This window comes from Leucopleurus acutus, assembly GCF_964270905.1.
Source record: "Leucopleurus acutus genome assembly, chromosome: 15".
NCBI classification, from domain to species: domain Eukaryota; kingdom Metazoa; phylum Chordata; class Mammalia; order Artiodactyla; family Delphinidae; genus Leucopleurus; species Leucopleurus acutus.
In genome coordinates this window covers 75,381,022-75,401,524 of record NC_139157.1, presented here as the reverse complement: position 1 = coordinate 75,401,524, position 20,503 = coordinate 75,381,022, and the positions used below count along the sequence as shown (strand labels likewise).

Sequence of the window (20,503 nt, the reverse complement as noted above, 5' to 3'; positions counted from 1 at the left end):
ACTGCCATGAGTTGTGTGTGATATTAAACTATTGCAATTCAAATACTCAGCAAAATATGCTAAATATCTATACAAGAAACAAAATGTGGAGGGAAAAGGGCTTAACCCAAATAAATACCTAATGTACCATAACTTGATAAAAGGCAAGAATATCTGTTGTTTTGGCTTTAATTTTAAAATGGATATATTTGAATCAAATTCTGTTGCACTGAAGGACTGCTGATGAAATACAATAACACAATATAAATATTTATTTATAATTTCTTCACATGGTTTTCCAAACATTTTTCTTCTCTATATTGTCTTTTCATACTTGTGAGTTTCTCATAAAAGTTTCACTATTAGAAGTATTTTAAAAACTAAACTAGTTATCACAATATACAGGTATTGAAATACACATATCAATTTTCTTTTAAATTTAGTATCTCAATAGAAGTATGGAATAAATAATAACTCTTTTTTAAAACTTAAAGTGGAAACAATGTCTGAACCGTTTCTTCAATGGATTTCCTTTGTGATATGCAGGGGACCTGTGTCAAGAACTCCCCAGGTCTTTAACAGCCATAAAATGAAGAGACTGATAATTACCATATTGAAATAAGATCGAATTTTGACGCCTCTTGCCAGATCCCACACTATCACGTTTCCATCATGACCAGCAGAAAAGAGAACTCTTGGATCGAACGGGTGTGGCTCAAGAACAAATACCTCATCTTCATGACCCTGAAATATTTTTTAAGTTGCAAAGCATTACAAATATTAAAAGATAAAAAGAAAACTCAAACACCAACAGGACAACATTTCTAAAATATGAGTTTTAAGAATTATTAAAGTGGTAAAAATCTTCAAATTTATCGATGTATAATAACAAAGCTGAGCTAGTATCACTGTCCAGGGATTTGCTATCATTTGGTGAAACCTGAGAATATTATTTACTGATCCAGCCCTACATACTAAAAAAATAGCAAGATGTATATTTCTAAGGCAAACCTGTTTAAGTGCATTTTAAGATTATTTCCATTCTCCCACAAAGACCTGTTACCCAGCCAACAAGAGATCTCAGATAATACAAAAGACTTTATTTCTTAATGAAAATATTCTATTCTACAATCAGCTTCAGTTTATACCAAATAAAAATTAGTCTTTTTTCCTCACCATCAGGACATGAATTAGTTGACCGGTGTAAGAATTCCAAACTTTCAGAGTCATGTTATTAACTGCAGTTATAACTGTATTGTCATGCCGATCCCATGCTACCATAGTTACTTTCATTTTTGTGATTTTATCTTCTATCCCTTGAAGGTTTTGGCTGAAAGTGATGGAGGCAGTATTTGTTTACACTGATATTATTTATTAAAATACCAATATGACAAAAACCTAAATGTATTTTCTTATAGGTTACATTTATTAACATGGATAACTAACTACTGTTTAACATGGTAATTAAGAATAGTTTGAACCAACAAAGAACGATGGCAAAAATCACTGCACGGAGTCAGCAAAATCAGGATTCCAGCACTCCTAAGTCCTTAGTAATAGATGACCTTGAGTAAATATTACTGGCTTTAACTCTTTCTGGATCCAGGAACTCTGAGCCATGCTGCTCACTCGCCATCTTTTACTGTTGCTGTCATGCCCTGTGTGCTAACTACTTTGCTCTCCCTTCCGGGACTACTACACACAAATACAAACAGAGAAAAATTATAAAATATTAAAACCAAAATAACAGTTACAACATGTAGTATAATTTCTCTTGGCTGGAGACAACCAGTGGATATAGCACATCATCCCTGTATCAGACGGAACATTATATGTTCTGCTTTCTGAAAAAAACTAGTAAAACTTGCAGCTATTCTTACAGTACTATCATCCTCCTCTTAACAAAACTGAACTGAAAGGAATCATTAATGCAGCAGGTCTTCTCAAACAGGGCAAAAATTCATTTTATAAAAATCAACATCTTCATCTCCAAAAGCACCTCTAGTTGTTACAGAAAAGTAATCATTTTAACATGGTTTATGATACATACACTTACAGGCTGAGTGTCACACCAACCTGTAATATAGCTTTACAACTTTAAATGTTCTAGCTATATCTACGTAATATTTCAAATTTCATCTCTTACCCTGCTGGACGAGTAGCCATATCCAGCAAAATACTCTTCCATTCTCTTCGTTTAAATTGCCAAATACGTGCTGTCCCATCACGACTGCCACTTACAAACCTGCAAAGGAGCCCACCCCCCAAATAAAAAAATCATATGTGCTCTACCAAAGTGCACTTTCCAATAGAGTTATGTTTTTGAAAATGCTAGAAAAGACAGCATTCACCTTTACTTACACAGCATTCTGATATAATAGAAATTACTCTATCTGATATTCTCTGCAAATCTAAGAATTTCTGAAACTTCATGGGCTTTAAAAATTTTAAATACATATACACATTCTAATGTGCACAGCTAGGTCTCACAAATAACATTCAAAAGTGATTCAAGGCCACTATTTATTACCTTAGAAAGAGAATTGATATTTTCCAATGGAAAAACACAGATTTTCCTTTCAACATTAAAGAACCTGACTCATCCTAATCAGGCGTAGAAATATCTTTTTAAAATTTAAAACAAGAACATGAGAAAACTTATACAATGTGTCATCTAAGCTTATCATCCATAAACAGTTCTGCCTCCAATACTACCTTATGATACATTTCCAATCTCTACTAAGTTTCTTTACACTTTGATATGTATAGAAAATATGTAGGATGGATAAAAGTCCCTATTATTAAAAAAACAGTGGCCAAATAAACCAACATTATTACAGATAAAACATAAAGCCGTGTTCACAGGCATGTGAAGGCTATATTGACTTTTCATTATAACTAGTCAAGATCTTTATTTTAGGTGGCTAATTAATATACAAATCTAACTAAAACCTGACCATAAGAATTGTCTTTATTTCATAATTTAAAAACTGGAATTAAATTTGACAAACAAAAATAATTATTTTACCTGTTACTAGTGTTGGAAAACTGGATACTGTCAACTTTGTCCTATATATAAACAGATGAACAAAAAAGAGGATCCTGAATATAAACCGTTAGACTCATTTAAATTGTACTCATCTAACTCTTTTCAGCAATACTTACAGTATGAAACTCCAATTCTGATATTTTCTCGGGCTGACCTGATCCAAAAAAATAAACCCTAATAATATGATCTGTGCTCCCTGTGGCCAGAAACATTCCACCTGAGGAATAACACCAAACATTTATGAGTGAGACACAATGTCAGAATCTCTGGGAATTAAATAATAAATGCAAGCAACATTATCATAATATATGTTGAATGACTAATATTTCATTCTAAAACTATTCATACTTATCCTAATGTATATAATACATCTAACCTGAAATTAAGAAAGTTTGCTAACATAAGCTTTGCCTGGGAAGAATTTTTCAATATTTATAGAAGCTTTCTTGTAACAAATGATTTCACCAAGTAACTACATAATCATGTTAAAATTATCAGTCACCATTACTAGAAAACATGTCTTTTAATTCTGCTAAAATCCCTCTCTTGCCTCATTTACCATCTGTTAAAATCCTATCAAATTTTTAGGGCCCAGCGCCTTCACTACAGGCTTTACAGACTTGCAATCAAATATGCCTTCTCTCCCCTGAACTCTCACTCAGACTTTGTCCTGTAGCAAATACATTCTACTCTGCATTACAGTTATTTGTATATGCAATTTACTCTCTCTTGGAATCAATACCCTCCCATAGTGCTGAAGACAGTGCTATATATAATTGCATCTAGAGTATTCTGAAGCATATGTAGTGCCTATAATTATGTTACTACTAGAAGTAAAACTGTCTTCATGGCAGTAGCAGTGGAAATCTAGAAGCTAGTAATTTAAAGATGTTTAGATATTAGTATGGCAAAAATAGATTCATGTCCTCAGTTTGCAATCTCTTATCTCAGGTACTACTGCTCTCCACAATTATGAAAGGAAAAGAAAAGGTAAAACCGGAAATAAACGTGGAAGGAACTGGTATTAGGAACATTAATTCGTGTTTCATTTTCTCATCAATTCGCTTAAAATCTCCGGATCATAATTTGTTTAAAAAGACTCTAATATCCATTCAAAATGCTGCTACATAAACTCAAAACATAATTGGAATCTTAGCATTGCTATACTGCTACTTTTTAAAGAGCGAATAAGAATAATCTGGAGCAAAGTAATTAATAAAGATGTACAAATATCTATCAACCTATTTTACTTCGCTATGTGTGACTCCAAAATCCATAAAAATATAAAACAGATTTAAAAATACTTTTCTTTCAAAGAGATAACTATTCAAAGATTTATTCTTTAACAGTCGATTTTGAAACTATTTTATCCCTCCTACCAAAGAATTATGGTCTTCTTAAAGAAAAATCTTAATCATTTATACACTCAACCAAATGAGTATATAAGCTAAACTGGAGCAAAGTTCAAATACTTATAAACTAATTTACGATCATCCCCTGGTATGCGCATGAGAATATGATTTATATTACAACAGCAAGTATTTTCCAAAATTTTGTGTGTTCCACTAGAACCCTTTAAGTGGAGAATACAACTTATACAACTTTAAGTGGAGAATTAGGAAGAAAAAAAATCTTACCAGCACTAAAAGAAGAACAGATCATTTGAACTCCAGGCCGAGGGCGCTCTGTAAATTTTGCAGGTCTCGGACTGTAATACAAAAAATAACCAATTAAAAATATCTCAAAGGGACCAGCAACACCAGAACTCAGCTGTCTCCAAAAATAACTACAGAAGGACAAAATTAAATAAGAAGCAACACAGGTCTCCCTTCCTAAAAACAAGTTCAAAATCATTATATGTCATGATCAGCAGGATCTTGTGGAAACTTTAGATACAGGTTTTGCAGAAGCTCCTGATTATACAACAATCCACACATGAAACAAAGCCACTGTCACACCTGGCATGTAGTTATTGGTTACACTCACTTCTAATCATCTAATCCAATTTAACAGGTTCTCAGTTTTATACAGCAGAATAGCAATGCACAAATATATAAGGAAATATAGGTCATTTGTAAACATGAACAAACTAGCAAAATAAGTGCTGTCTCATTGGCATATATACACCATCAATCAATAAACTTTTTCAATATTAGACAGTGTTAATTAAACATCTCCCTCTGTTTACTTTCTATAAAATATGCCCTTTAAGACTCCAAAAATTAAGAATCTTACATTCTAGTGAAAATCTGAAGACTATTTGACTCTCACATCAACTATAATGCTCATTTAAAATAGTGATCTATAGGGCTACCCTGGTGGCACAATGGTTGAGAGTACGCCTGCCGATGCAGGGGACACGGGTTCGTGCCCCGGTTCCGGGAAGATCCCACATGCCGCGGAGCGGCTGGGCCCGTGAGCCATGGCCGCTGGGCCTGCGCGTCCAGAGCCTGTGCTCCGCAACGGGAGAGGCCACAACAGTGAGAGGCCCGCGTACCGCAAAAAAAAAAAAAAAAAAAAAAGTGATCTATAGAAAATAGGTCACACTCAACTATACTTACATTAATTGTATAATTATATTACAGATTATATGTTTTATATTAATGCTGTTGACATTAATGCTTAGTGCCAACTATACTAAAGAAAATTAAATTACAGATTTTACCCATACCAGCTCCAATATATGTACAATGTATACATAATGTTCCAATACAGTGATCATCTTTAAAGCCCTTCTTAACATATATTTTGACCAAGTTTTTCCTCAGAATATTAGGAGAGAGAACTAAAAAATAATTAGAGCCTTCAACCAGAGTGCACTGCATAACTTTCACAATCCACAACTACTGAACACAGAACGGTTTCCGTCTTGTGGTCATTTAGGGAAAAAAAGTACAAAATACTTCTGATCTATCAATTATATATTCTGAACAACAGAACACAACAAAAACTATTTTCTAAAATTTTAAAAAATAAATTTGTAAATTTTCTTAATATTCACAGGCTCTGATACAGCTGAGCATAACTGATATGGAGAAAGAGAAACTTACTAAAACACTTAAAACCTAAACATTTATTCAGAGGAAAATTAACTCTAAGTAAATTTATCTGAAACTATAAAGGCAACTAAATGCACTACTTCCATTAGTACCCTGTAGACTGTGGAGCTGCGTTTTTATTAAGTTTTGGCACAACTGCTCATACATGTGCCAAACAACCAGTTAGTTAGCACTCATAACCAGAACATGTAAATAATCATACAGATTGTCATTTCAAACGAATGTTAATATTTTTAAAGAGAAAAAAACAGATAAGCAGGTACACATAATTTTTAAATGTACATTTGAGGAAATATTTTGAGACAAGGCCTAGAACTCAAGAGTCTCTGAGTTCAGTTCCCAGTTTTGCCACTTATTTGTGTGACCTTAGGCAAGTTAACGTTTCTGTACCTCAGTCTTCTAATCTGTAAAATGGGGGGTAAATATGAGAACATATCTCAGAGTCCCAGAGAGAATTAGATGAGTTTAATGCACATAAAGTGCTTAGTTCTGTGCCCAGCACACTCAGTAAATTATTATTAGCATTATTAGTATTTTAGTAGGTTCAACCAGTTCAAGATGGTCCATCAAGAAATAACTGCTATTTGGTTTGGCCTAGTGGTTAAGAGGAGGTCCTGACAGTGCACTTCCAGTATTTGCCTCAGTTTTCTCTCCTATCTGTCCTGAAGATAATAATTATACCTTCCTCATAGGGGTGTCATAAGAATTAATGAGATAACAGTTATAGAGTGCCTAATACTAGGCTCGACAGACTAAGTGCTTAATAAAAATTTGTAATCATTATTATCATTTGCACATTTTAGGATTCCAATTCTTTTCTCACATCTGTCTAGGCTTGGACACCTTCCTCCTACTCAGAGATCTCTTGAGCCAGTTTTCGAGTCAACCAGCCACTCAAATTACTCATCTAAGAAGCAGCGTCTTTACTAGTGGGAGTTGTTACCATACACATAAACCCTATATAAAAGTGAATTTATTAAGAGATTTGGGTTTCCAAAACAGATTTCATTTACTGATAGAACTGATTCTTTCAATTAATGCAGACTGGGTTGCTGAAGTCACTTACCCCAAAGATTATTCAAAAGCATTACCGTTCAATACGATTTTTGCCTCTGATTAGTAATCAAGGCCACATTTTTTGGCAGTTATCAACCATGTACACATAAAGAAAGGAAAACAGGCATCTCAAAGTCTGCATGTGAGGAAAATTACTCTTACTTTTATGCCTGAACTCAAGCTAAAAGTTTTCATGGGACAATTATAATAACAAATAGAAAAGAATATTACTTATAAGTAACTAGAAAAAACTTTTATGTCCAAAAATAGGAAAATCACTAAGCAAAGTATGGAACAGCTCAATGGAATATAATGCAGCTATTAAAATTATGTGAAAAAAATTGTTAGGGTAGTGGGTTTATGGGTGAATCTACATAAAGGTTCTGAAAAAAATCATTTATATGGAATACATCACTTCTCACTTCCAAATAAATATTACTGTACTTAGCAATGTAATCCTCCAGAAGCACAAAGTGAGAGCTTAATTTTGTAAACACATTTTTTCTTCCTATGTTGATTCGAAAATTGCTGATCACTTTTTCTTCAAAAACAAGACAGGACAAGACGAAGGTATCAAAATCAGATCATAAGGAGGTAAAGAATACTCAAAGGAGAAAACAATTAACTACTGCTATTGTCCATACTCGAGCGAAACATTTCAACTTTTATCTAAATGCCTACAGAAAGCCTTTACTATTCTAAATATTAAGAATGCAACTAAAGTGAAATCAGCTTGCTTTCTCCCAAGAGCCAAGTCTTTGATCACAATCCTTTCTGCAAAAGAAGTATAGTTTGCTATATTATGCTACCCATGCTGCCACAGCCCCCTAAATGCCCTGCCATAAGAGGCACTATTCAGGAATGTTCACACATATGAGGTTTATCTAAACATTACTGTTTTGAAATAACAAAGACATACACAAATTATTTTATTAAATAACTCAATTTGGGTTGATAGTTTATAAACAGATGTCAGAAACAATTATTGAGATATATCTAATCTAAATGACTTTTTACCTTGAGAGCTCAGAGATGGTCATTTCAACACTATGGAAGCACTGTATGTACTACCTCCCCATTCACAGATTTCCATGGGGTAAATACAGCATTTCTCCCACTATATCCACTTAAGAGGTGGCATGACACAGCACAGAACCAGAGGGCAGGGAACTGTTACAGTCCTGGCCTTGCCATTTTTAAAAACTTTTAACTGTGGGAAAGTTGTTTAACTTTTCTTTGCCTCAGTGTCCTTAATCTAAACATAATATCGTGCAGACAACTTATTTTGATAAACCAAGATATTATAGGTGAAAGCACAAATGCAAAATGCTATTATGGGGCAGAGGGAAGGGTGCATCTATCTACCTTGATGTAGTTTAGTGAAAATTTAATGATTACATTTTCCTAAATTTCCCTAGATCTACAATAAAATCCAGTCTATAGATGCGATAACAGAAATAATTACAATTCTTCTATAGAACTAGGACTCTGAAGATTATGTTCTCAGTACCAAAAGGAGTTACTGATATGTAACTGCAGCATACAAAACAGAAGTGGTAATAAGACAGGTATATTCTGAAAGAGCTAGGGCTAGGAAAAAAGATAAGAGAAAAAAGAAATAAACATGTTAACAAAAATCTTTCTTTAAAGCATGAAAACAAAAAGGAAAGCATAAAAATGAAAGAGGTCAGTGAAGAGACAAAATGAATTTGTTACTTACTCAAGGAGAAAAAAAGTAAAATTATTCCTATTGTTGACTACTTCATACTTTTGTGATTTCAACCATTAAATTATACACATTTATTCTATGAAATAGAAGAGCAACTGACTTTATTTTAAGGGTTCCAGCATCCCACAGCCAAAAACAAATAGTGCCATCTGCCCCAGTAGAAGACAGATATCTCTTTGAGCCACTGCACAATGGTGAGAACTGAAAAACAAAGAAAAAAAAATTTTTACAAGAAGAGTAACACAGTCCAAATAATAAACCCATCTTGACCATACAAACAGCAACTAACACTAACAGTGAGAGAACACTCAGAATTGACGAAGGTCATGGCTACCATGTTATTTAAAGTCTATGTATTTATAAAGAAAAGAGAAATACTCCTTTTTTCATTTTAGTTGGCTTTATACAATGGATTATAAAAGTGACTTCTTAAAATTTACTTTAAATTATAACAAGGATTTTGCAGAGATTAAAATGATTACCTGTAGTGACGTTATAGATGCACTGTGGCCCTGAAGAACAGCCAAAGGCGCGCATGTTCGCAGACACCAGACTCGGATCATTTTATCACAACTTCCAGCTGCTATCATTGTATTCTCATAGTTTACAGCCATGTCTGATATTTCAGCAGCATGGCCTCTTAAAGTAGCTAATAATCTCCCATCATCTGTTGCCCAGATTTTCACAAGACAGTCATCAGAACCCTTAAAATAAAAATGGATATTAATAGAATTAACTCTAAATTTTAATTGGAATTCTTAACACAGATTAAAAAAAATCATATCTGTTACATCCACTTCCCAACAATTATAATTTTAAGTACTAAAAAGTGTTAAATACTTGTGTTATGAATTTTCCTCTACATAAGATTACTTTATTAAATTATTCACTTATAAAGAATACTCGTGTGCCCATCATCTAACAGGAAAAGTAGGATGTTAGCAATAGCTAACATTTACCTATGGTCCCCTACCCACTACCTATATGGTACCCTCTATATAGAACCTTGTAAAAGAATCTGAACATCTAAAATAACAAAATTATAACTGCAAAACAAATGTAATACACAACAGTGACTAATCCTATCTATGTTAATATAAAAATGAAAGGAAGCATATTTGAGGCTTTTTCTCCTACGAAGCCAAAATCTATGATACATGAGTTTCCCATCACTGATCTTCAGCTAAATACATTACATATAAAATCACCCGTCAGTTATAAGAAAAAAATTAATTTTATCTGTATGAAGTCAATAAAAAAATATATATATATTACTTGTTTGTTGCAGCAGCATAAGCTCAGGAAGAAAATGTAAAGAATACAGAGTTTCCTATGAATTCCTATATTTACAAATAAACATTTCAATTTCACTTAGCCAAAGCAGCAGTAAGACCTTTTAGACATTTTTTTTGTTCTCTAATTTTCCTTATTCATCCTATAGCTCAAAGTTTACTCTTTTACCAACTTCTCTCTATTTCCCCCTAGTTTTTATTATTAAAAAGTTTTAAACATACAAAAAGTAGAGAATATTACCGTTAACCTCATATACCCATTCCCCAGATTCAAAATTTATCAAAAGATTGCAAAGATTGTAGTTTAGAATTCTTTACAATCTTCCAATCTAATTTATTAAAAAATACACACAATTTTATCTGATATTAGGAAGTACTTAGAGGATCTACAAAAGCAAGTGACACAGAGAAGTATCCGCTTCATACTGAAGACAGACATGACATATAAATGATCACAAACACAGTATTAACAGCATATGTTAAATGCTGTACCTTAAACCACATTCTGCCAACACTACCTAGAGCACTCTCAATTAACTATAAAACCAGTTCTTCTGACTGACCTTTGAAGCAAATTAAATGGGTTACCAACCACTGAAGACTAGTAATAAAACTTAACTTTGGTGAATTATTCACATTAAAATCTGGTATTCCCATCACGTTCACTTAATCTCAAGCTCTTCATCTATAAAATAAAGAAGTTAAATTGGATGATCTCCAAGGTTCCTTTTTAAAATTCAGTGATTCATGCATTCATTTATCCATTTGCCTTGCGATTAAATATGTGCCAAACACTGGAGATTCAAAGGTGATGAATAAAGACGTAGTATTCCTGTCCTTATGAAGCAAGGCAGAAGAATATAAATGCAATAACATGTCCTAAGTCCTATACTGTTAATCAGTAGAGATCTAAAAGGAGAGCAGTCTGTTTTTCCTCAAACGTGGAGAGGTAGAATCTGGAAAGGAATCCAGAAGCAGTGATGCTTGGACAGTCAATACAATGTAGTAGCTTAAGAGCACAGACTCTAGAGGTCAAGAAAAAAAATGGTTAAAAGATCAATAAGACAATTTAAAATTACATCAAAAATGTCTCTCTGGGCTTCCCTGGTGGCGCAGTGGTTGAGAGTCCGCCTGCCGATGCAGGGGACACGGGTTCGTGCCCCGGTCCAGGAAGATCCCACATGCCACGGAGCGGCTGGGCCCGTGAGCCATGGCCGCTGAGCCTGCACGTCCGGAGCCTGTGCTCCGCAACAGGAGAGGCCACAACAGTGAGAGGCCTGCGTACCGCAAAAACAAACAAACAAAACAAAAATGTCTCTCTAACACAAGTCAGTAAAAGAGAAGCAGAAGAACAAAAAAGAGACGGCACAAATAGAAACTATTAGTAAAAAGGCAGAAGTAAATCCAACCGTATCTAGAATTCCATTAAGTGAGAGAATGGGACCTGGTACAACCACTTTCTACACGTTTGACCTCGGAAGAATTACATGTACCTTCTTTGCCTCATTCTTCTAATCTACACCTACCTCATAGGGTTGTCGCAAAAAAGAAATGAGTAAATGAAGGCGGAGCACCTGGCATAGAGTAAAAGCTATATATATACATATTTTTATATATATGTGGACTACCTACTATTACTGCTTTTGTTGCTGGTAGTATTCTTATTCTTACTTTAATAATATTCTTATTATTTTAAAAAGAACAAATATTCCAGATGGCAACTAGAGAGAAAAGTATGATCAAAGGCATGAAAATGTGAGAAGTTCAGGGAACTGCAAGTAGTCTGTAAGCTAACAAAGTGTGAGGTGAAGGCGAGAGGATGAAGTCAGGGAAGAACTGTGCAGGCCCTTTTATGGGATACGAAGGCGTATGGTATGTAATGGGGATCACTTAAGGTGATCAAGCCGGTGAATATCAGGATCAGATTTGTTTTCCAAAGATCATCCTGGCATCAGTATGGATTAGGCGAGAAAGTAGGAGGCCAGATGAAAGTCGTTAAAATAGTACAGGCAGGAGAGAATGGTAATATTGTTATTATAGAAGAGAAGGATCAGAAGAGATGGCTACAATAGGTATTTGGGGGAACAAAAAGGATGAGGATTACATCCCTGCCAACTGTGGGAAATGAAGAAGGAGCCTGTGTGTAGACGGTGATTTCCAGAAAGCTGGTCTACAATACCACCTGGCATTGTAGAAAGAAGTGCACTAGGCACTTGTTGGACAACCAAAAAAGGCTTTAAAACATTCATTCAACCCTCAATTTCTCTAAATTCCACAAATTAAGTCAATTTATTCACCTCATTTGCTTACCTTCTAAAAACTAAGGCAATATTTGCCTCTGACCTACATTCACAACAAAAATAAAATTTTAAGCATGCTAATACAGGCAGAATATATGAAAAGAGTAAAATCATGTCATCTCATTATTTCTTATGTATCTGAATTAAGAGTCTGCTGTATATTCTACTATAGAAGGTGTATCACATATTTTCCATGTTAACAGAAAAAACAAACAAACAAAACCCACACATCTTTTTGACCAAAATGCCAGCTTTCAATGAAAAGGACAGGGGCAACCTGTTATCTAAACTCAGCTTCCAGTGACTTTTCACTAATTAAAATTGAACAAAAAGCCCCACTATATTCTTATTGAGTTTATTAAGTTCACTAATTTAATATTACTTTATAATTCTGCTTTATTTAGACAAGTACTAAAAAACCCCCACAAAACCAAAACTTTTGTTTTAAAAAAACCCACTGTACACAATTCCCCCTAGTGTGTAGTATCCCAACTAACCTTTCTTTTCTTCCATTAAATTGCAGGAGAGAAATTTTTCATCGTACTTTCACTCTCTTCACTATCCTCTTTTATGATATAAAGTAGTATACTGTCCCCAACCCTTATCCCTGCTCACAGAACTCCTGGCAGAATTTCAAACCAAACCCTAAAGCATCCTCAGGCAACTTCTATTTCATCATTCATTACTTGTGATCATTCATCTGTTTTTATGGAAATGTGAAACTAAATATGATTTGACAAAATTCAACTAAGTTCTTTTAAAATGACTATCAGAAATACAAGTACACATAAATAATTGTTTGAAAAGGACTGCAGACAAGAAGAAAAATCGAATTTACTGGGAAAACATTTTTTAAAGCACCATAAATGTGTCTAAGTTGAATGTGGAAGGATGAACTAAACTTTGATAAAACTACTCTTTTTAAAAGACCAAAATGCAGAGAATTTGAACAAATGATCTTTCTTCCCAGAAGCCTACCTCAAATGTTAGTAAAGTCAATAATAAACCAAAGAGTAGGACATTATAAGTTTTCAATCAAAACTTTAAAGACAGTACGGACATTAAAGCAAAAGTAAGGTTATTTAAATGGTGAAAAGAAAGAGATGGACAACACAGGCACAGGGGTCAGCCTTGGTAGGAGGGACACATAGACTCCTAGGCTTCACGAAGGGGGAAGAGGTATGGTGGAGATAGCAATTTTAAAGCAAGCAGCAAAGAAATTAGATGATTCTAACCTTAGCAAGTAAGATAAATATCTGAAGATTATTTCCTTCAAGTGGAGAAGGGGGAAACAAAGAAGGAACCAAAAAAAGGTGAGCAAAGTTTGAAAATGTGGTGGAATTTTAAGAGCAATAAGAAAAAGGGAAAAAACCTGGAAGCAACAGTGAACTTCCTGCTAAAATTAGATAGCATGATTTTAGAAAAATATCTCAACTGACAAGTTTTTTAAGCAAAGTTCTAATGCCTAGGGGAAAATGAAGTATTCATTTATTTTCAGTAACATCTAGATGTTGCTGCTAGGACTGGGGATTTGGCAAGGTGAGAAAAGTTGGGAGTACGAAGTATAAGTGGGAAACTAGAAACAAAAATTAAGCTGGAAAGGTTTTATCTGAGGAAGGTAATAGAAGGTAGGGGTTTTAAATGCCTGTTAGGGAGTTTGAATTTAACCTGGTGAGGAAGCTACTGAAGAATTTTAAGCAGACAAGGCATAGTCACTATAATATTTTAACCACGATAAGTTTTAAGAAATACACGAACTGGTGAAAATTGAAGATGCTTTTATGGAATTCATTTTTTAATCAAATTATAATATTAAGCTAGTGGTTAATGCCAAGCAAATATAAGACAGTAGTGGATCATTAATGTCACTTTTCAATAATGTAAAATTGTCATAATTACCATGAAAGAGTACTCATTAATATGTTATCATTTGTCTGTTTACATCAAACCTAGTATAAAGATAACAAAAAGAACAAGTAGCTTTGGCTTACATAAATCCCCAAACAAATGAGATATACCAAATTTACATTGCTTTCTCTTAAATGTCAAGACATCTCATCAATGCAAAGATAAAGCCAAGAAAGCTGAAAGAGCACCTTATCTCTATCCTGAATAAACAACAATGTAGATATTATTTGTGAAAAGGCTTGATAAAGGGTGGAACTTAAACAAAATTTAGATTTGCCTAAACTTACGAATTTAAAGTACCCTATAAATTTTCTTATTCCACAGCCACACCTAAAGCCACAACACACAAAATGATTAAGGCAAGTGCCTTTAAAACTGTCAACATACTCTGTAGCTTAGGACAAGAGGAAGGAAACGGAATCAGACATTTACTCTGAAATCATTATTTCTTTAATACTTTTCAGTAGACTGTTGGCACTAATGACCCTTCCAGCGTACAACTAGATCTCTTACACTGCAGGTAATTCTCATTTTATGTCTATCTAAAAGAGGTTCCTATTTTGTGAATCCCTTTTGGAAACTCAAAGTTTCTTCAAAATAAAAAGTGTGAGAGGCAAATTTCAGATAAATAAAAACAAACGCTGACATTCTCTATAGTTAAGCCCAGGCAATAAATGTATTGTACACATTTGCTTTTGGTATTCTGGTAAAGGAAAAGGAAGTTCGACAGGTCTCTGTGATGTGGCTTTCTACTTTGTCATGCGCTTGGGTATTAAAATGCTCCTTAAAATCTACAAAAAATGTCCTACCTATTGATATGAAAATTTTATGAAACAACTTCAGACACAGGGCCTTCTTCAATCACTTAAATTCTATGTAAAAACTAAAGCAGAACCTAAGGTCAAATTTAAAGTTTCTGGAAGACAAGTTTTAAAGCGTTTAATTGAACTATTTATGTATATATGTATTTATTTATTTAAACTAAAGCTAGAAGATTAGAGGTAATAACTATGTGAACCACTCAATGATGAAGAAAACTACTTTACAGGATGGAACAGTAAGTGACAAAGAATTGTGGACTTCTGTGAGCAGAAAACCGCACACATTTGGAAACAGTACAGCAGGTTGATTCTGCTCAGACGACCTTAAAATTAAAAAGTAGATCTGTAAACCTTTCCCTGCTAAAAGAGAAGCATCAATTGAAGAGACCAACCAAAGATTACTACTTTGACATAAAGATAAATTAGGTGATTTTTAATCTTATAGTGTCTTGGAGAACTTGGCAGTCCTTGGCAGAACCAACAAAGAGAATTCTCATTTCTCGCTACTGCTGCACAGCTTATGAGTCAGATTTCACCTCTTGATGTCATTAGAACAAACAGAATTAAATGTTAAAACACCGTGTATATGGTTATGCATACTATAATGTCATTTTCTTTTCAAGCTAAAAAGTAGCCTATTCAGGCAGCTAAAAGTGCTTGTAATTTAAATTTAGTTCAATGTTTTTTTCGAGAAGAGGCTATTGATTTTCTTTCTTACCCATCTATCAGACCCCTATTTCATTTCCCTTACAAATTACCCTAAACTTCAGTGTCAATCATTTCAACACACCAAATTTTCTCACTCCCTTGTCCACCTAAACCACCAATGACTAACCCTGTATCAATGTAATCATCACTTGCTCTTATCCTGTTCCCAGATGCCAAGTACCATTATGGAAAAGAAGACAAGGACACTAAATCTGCAACGCTGCAAATTCATAACTCCTGTTTGTTTGGAAGGCTAAGGCTAATCAGCAATCCTTTTCCCCCATTCATCACTCTTTCCTTATCACCAGGTTTGATCACTCATCTCTAGAACCCAGTCCCACTCCCTAACCAAGACTCTTATCAGGTAAAATATTTCACTTTGAAAAGCAGAATCTGTTCATTGTAACCCTAATTATCTATCTTTCTAAGCAGTCCAAATAGACTGCTCTGTATCTATTTCTTCATTTACCTACCCTCCATAAAGACCACTGTACATCAAGTACCTCCTCTTATATCTGTGCTCCTAGTTCCTTACCCTTGACCCAGTTTTTCAAAAATTTACCTTCCTATAAATTACTGTACTCTAGCTCTCCTTTCCATTACTACCAAACTTACTGAATATACAGTATCATCCCTACGCTACCTCCCACGTACTTTTAAAAAGTAATTTTGCATTTCAAACTTACAGAAGTTTCAAGAGCAGTACCAATGTCTTCCATCACTCAGATTCATCAACTATTAACAATCCACTGCATCAGCTCCATCACCACCTTTCTTTCCTTTCTCTCCATATAACACACACACACACACACACACACACACCCATTAGTCTTTTACTGCACCAATTAATAGTAGGCTGCAGACCTGACGCCCCGTCACTTCTAAATATCCCAGCGTGCCTTCCTCTAAAACAAAGACACACATCTACCTAAGTTGGGAAATCAATATTGATAAAACTGCCATCCAATCCACAGGCCCCATTCAAATTCTGTCAACTATCCCGATAATGTTCCCTTTTCCTTTTTGGCCTAGGACCCCATACAGCAACATGTTAAATTTTAGTTGTATTGTCACTTAAGTCTCTTCAATCTGGAGTATTTCCCTGAGGCTTTCTCTGTGTTTCATGTCTTCAGAAGTTCATAAAGAATACAGACCTTACATCTATAGGATGACCCGGAACCTCAGTCTGTCTAATGTTCATTAATGACCAGACCCAGATCATATTGTCTTAGTAGGAATCCCACAGACAAGATGCTGTGTTTTCCTCAGTGTACCACTTCAGAGGATACACAATGTCAACCCATCCCACCACTAGTAAAGTTAATAACTTTGTCTCGTTAATGTTTCCCATGTTTCTCCCCTGGAAAGTTGCACTTTTCCCCCTTTTAATTAATTAACTTGGTATCTTGGGGGAACATATACAAGATTACGCTAAGATCTTCAAACCAGCATCTACCAGTCTTAGCCTCCCGCAATGACACACAAATGAATCAACCACCACTATGATAGTCGCCAAACCACCATTCTTTCTACAATTATCAGTTGGCATTCACTGCAAATAGGAGTTTTCCCTTCTTTCTCACTTATTTATTTACTTATTTACATCAGTATAACCCACGGATGCCTACTTTAATCAGTGGTCATAAACAACTCAGTCAAGGTCCTATCCCTCCTCATGGAGCTTATTAATAAGAAAATACAATAAAAGCTCATTTTAAAAAATAAGTTTCACACAGTGACAGATATTATAAGAAAAATATAGTAAGGTAATGTGATAGACAATGATGGAATATGAGGAAGGAAGGTAGTCAGGGAAAAGTCGCTAAGAAAGCAGTGTTTGAACAGAACTGCTAAAAAAGGAATCAGCCACAGGAATATTTTGGAGAAGACAATTCCAGGCAAAGGGAATAGCCAGTACAAAGGCTCTAAGCCATAAATCGGCTTTGTGAGTTTGAAACACAGAAAAAGACCAGTGTAAATGAAGCACAGTAGAAGGGAATTTGTCTTACAGACATTTTTGTATATATCTTCCCTAACAGAAGTTTCTTATAAGAAAGGACATTATTCACTTCTGTATCTCTAACTGACTGGTTCATTCATTCATCTTTTTGTTGTTTGCCTACTGTATGCGCCAGATACTCTGTAAAGCACTGCAGACCTAAAAATGTTTAAGGAAAAGGCTTTGTTGTTAGGAAGCTCACAACTTAATAGAGACAGACGTCTAAACAAATTCACTGCAACACAGAGGACAATATAATATAATAAAAGTATGTTCAGTGGTAATACACCACATTCAGAAAATTGCCTCTTTTTTTTAGTTGTCAAGTTTTGAAAGATTAATATATACCGTCTCTAATTCTTCAATTCCCAAACCTTCCTTTGTGCATTGCAATCTCACTTCTACCCCTAAAACTAAAATAAAACATTTTTTCTTAAGTTCATTAATAGCCTTGCCAAATCCAAAAGATGCCTTTCAGTTCTAATTTTACTTTAGGTTTTTCTACCTTTCGTGAAATACTAATCCTTTGGCTTTTAAGACACCACTTCTTTTTCTATTTTTCTCCCGGCCTCTTAGGCAGCTCTTTCTCAGTCTTAATTATTGACTCCTCTTCCTTTTCTTTAGTTTGCTTTAAAGTTGAAGTTTCAGCCTTTGTACATTACACATATGAGGTAAAAAAATCAATTTCCATATTCAACGATTCCCCAGTTCAATCTTCTAGCCTAGATCTCTCTCCTGAGCTCTCACAACCTGTTGAGCATTTCTATTTAGCAATCTATATAAGTATCTCAAATTCAACACGTCCCAACCTTCACAAACTTCTCCACTTAAATCCTTACCACATTAAGTGACACGACCTTCTAACCAGTCACACAAGTTAAAAAACATGTCATTCCATACTATTCCCTCTCAATTCCTCCCTACATTCAAACGAACCTTTTAAATCCTAGAGATTCTATTTTTAATCTGTTAATTCCATCCCTACTTCCACTGTGAATCTTTCATGGATCACTGCTACAACCTTTTCACCAATACCTCCGTATAAAGACTTAGTTTCAATCCATCCTCTACAATAATGCCAAAGAGATCATTAAAAAGAGAAATTCTGCTCACTCCTCTGTCTAAATCCATCACTTTTGCTCCATGCCCTCAGGAAAGACATCCCTTCATGTCACAAAAGAAACTTAATGATTTTGTCCTCCAACAACATCTCTAGCTCTTGCTTAGCAGTGGTCCATATTTATTCTTTGCCATGTCCAATAATACACAATTGCATGTTAACGTTCTCCCAATGACTGTAAATGCCTTTCCCTAACTCTGGAATACCTAGCTCAGTTGAGGTGTCACTTCTCTAGGAATTTTCTCTTACCATCTCCTACCACACACTGAATTAGGTACCTCTCTCCTATAGTACACCCCAGCATCTTGTGCTGCCTCTAGCAAGCTTATCACATTGTATCAATATTGTGTGTTGACTCTCTGTGAACTCTCCAGTGGCAGATACTATGTCTGTCATTTCTATATCCTAAGCTTTTAGAACAGTCCGCCTCCTAAAAGACTGAAGTTCATTAAAGGAGTGCATAAACTCATAGTCTTTATAAATTACTGAATTTATAAAACCAGTTTATGCTCTTTTGCCTTAATCTGAAGAGGTACATTTTATGTTTCTGAAAAAAGAGGGGAAATCTTTTTGTATGGTCCTCAACATACTTTTATGAGTGAATGGCTTACTACTGAGAGAATTCATTAACTCTGCTTTTCTTTGGCAAATATTATTTGACGCAATGATTCTGAAATCAAGTAAAAAAATTTTAGAAAACTAAGAAAGAGAGAGAATTAGGGAGTAGTCTGACTTGCTAATTATGCTACCTTCCTCCCTGGGTTCTTCTCATTATTCTACTGGGAAATGTCCATTACTAAAATATTCTACTACAAAATACTGGAAATTTTTCCTAACACAGAATTTCACTTATCAATCACAATGATTTCAATCTTGTATAGCATTTATAAATAAGATTTTAGTTAGGTAAGAAAATAAAGTGGAAAGAATTCATTTAAATGCATCTATAAAATTAAAAGCAGCAAGTGAAACTTAATAACTGCTTCCTGTATATCTTGTTCTATACTAACTGCATGCATCATTTCATGCAATCCCACAAAAATCCAGTGGGATTGGTACTACTATTATCTATTTCCCTTCTTTTTTTAACAGCTGAGAACACTGTAGATTAAAAGGGTGAGGTAATCTTTGTAAGCTGCACTGCTAGGAAGTGGTAAAGCTGTGAGTTGAACTAAAAGCCCCCTAATGCCAGAGCTGATGCTGTTAACCACAGGACTATACTGCCTCTAGCTGTGCCTACCCAGAAAGGACTCAAAAGTCCCTTGGAATGAGTCTCTTGGAAAAAGCTTTCAAATATATCTAACACTAGGACTTAATAATAAGTGTACAATGTCTTCAGATACTGAATACATAAAAAGGAAATATTGAGCTGTCCATTACTGAATTGTTATTCCAATAAATAACAACAGTGTGTCACTCTCTCACAGGAATCTTTCATTGTTCAGTCATAATCTACTATCCTAAAGTCTTATCCTATCAGTTT

General features: G+C 34.6%; 1 protein-coding gene across 4 annotated transcripts in view; it reads right to left on the bottom strand.

Annotated features, from left to right (window-relative positions):
• Positions 1 to 20,503, bottom strand: part of PHIP (PHIP subunit of CUL4-Ring ligase complex) — a 127,200-nt gene that overhangs the window by 70,006 nt on the left and 36,691 nt on the right. For all 4 annotated transcript variants that reach the window (XM_082855847.1, XM_082855848.1, XM_082855849.1 and 1 more), the window contains exons 8-15: positions 9,355 to 9,576; positions 8,973 to 9,073; positions 4,666 to 4,736; positions 3,145 to 3,245; positions 3,008 to 3,048; positions 2,126 to 2,224; positions 1,156 to 1,309; positions 589 to 723 (exon numbers count right to left, since the gene is read on the bottom strand). In XM_082855847.1, the coding sequence (XP_082711973.1) occupies positions 589 to 723; positions 1,156 to 1,309; positions 2,126 to 2,224; positions 3,008 to 3,048; positions 3,145 to 3,245; positions 4,666 to 4,736; positions 8,973 to 9,073; positions 9,355 to 9,576 (924 nt within the window). The remainder of the gene's footprint in view (positions 1 to 588; positions 724 to 1,155; positions 1,310 to 2,125; positions 2,225 to 3,007; positions 3,049 to 3,144; positions 3,246 to 4,665; positions 4,737 to 8,972; positions 9,074 to 9,354; positions 9,577 to 20,503) is intronic.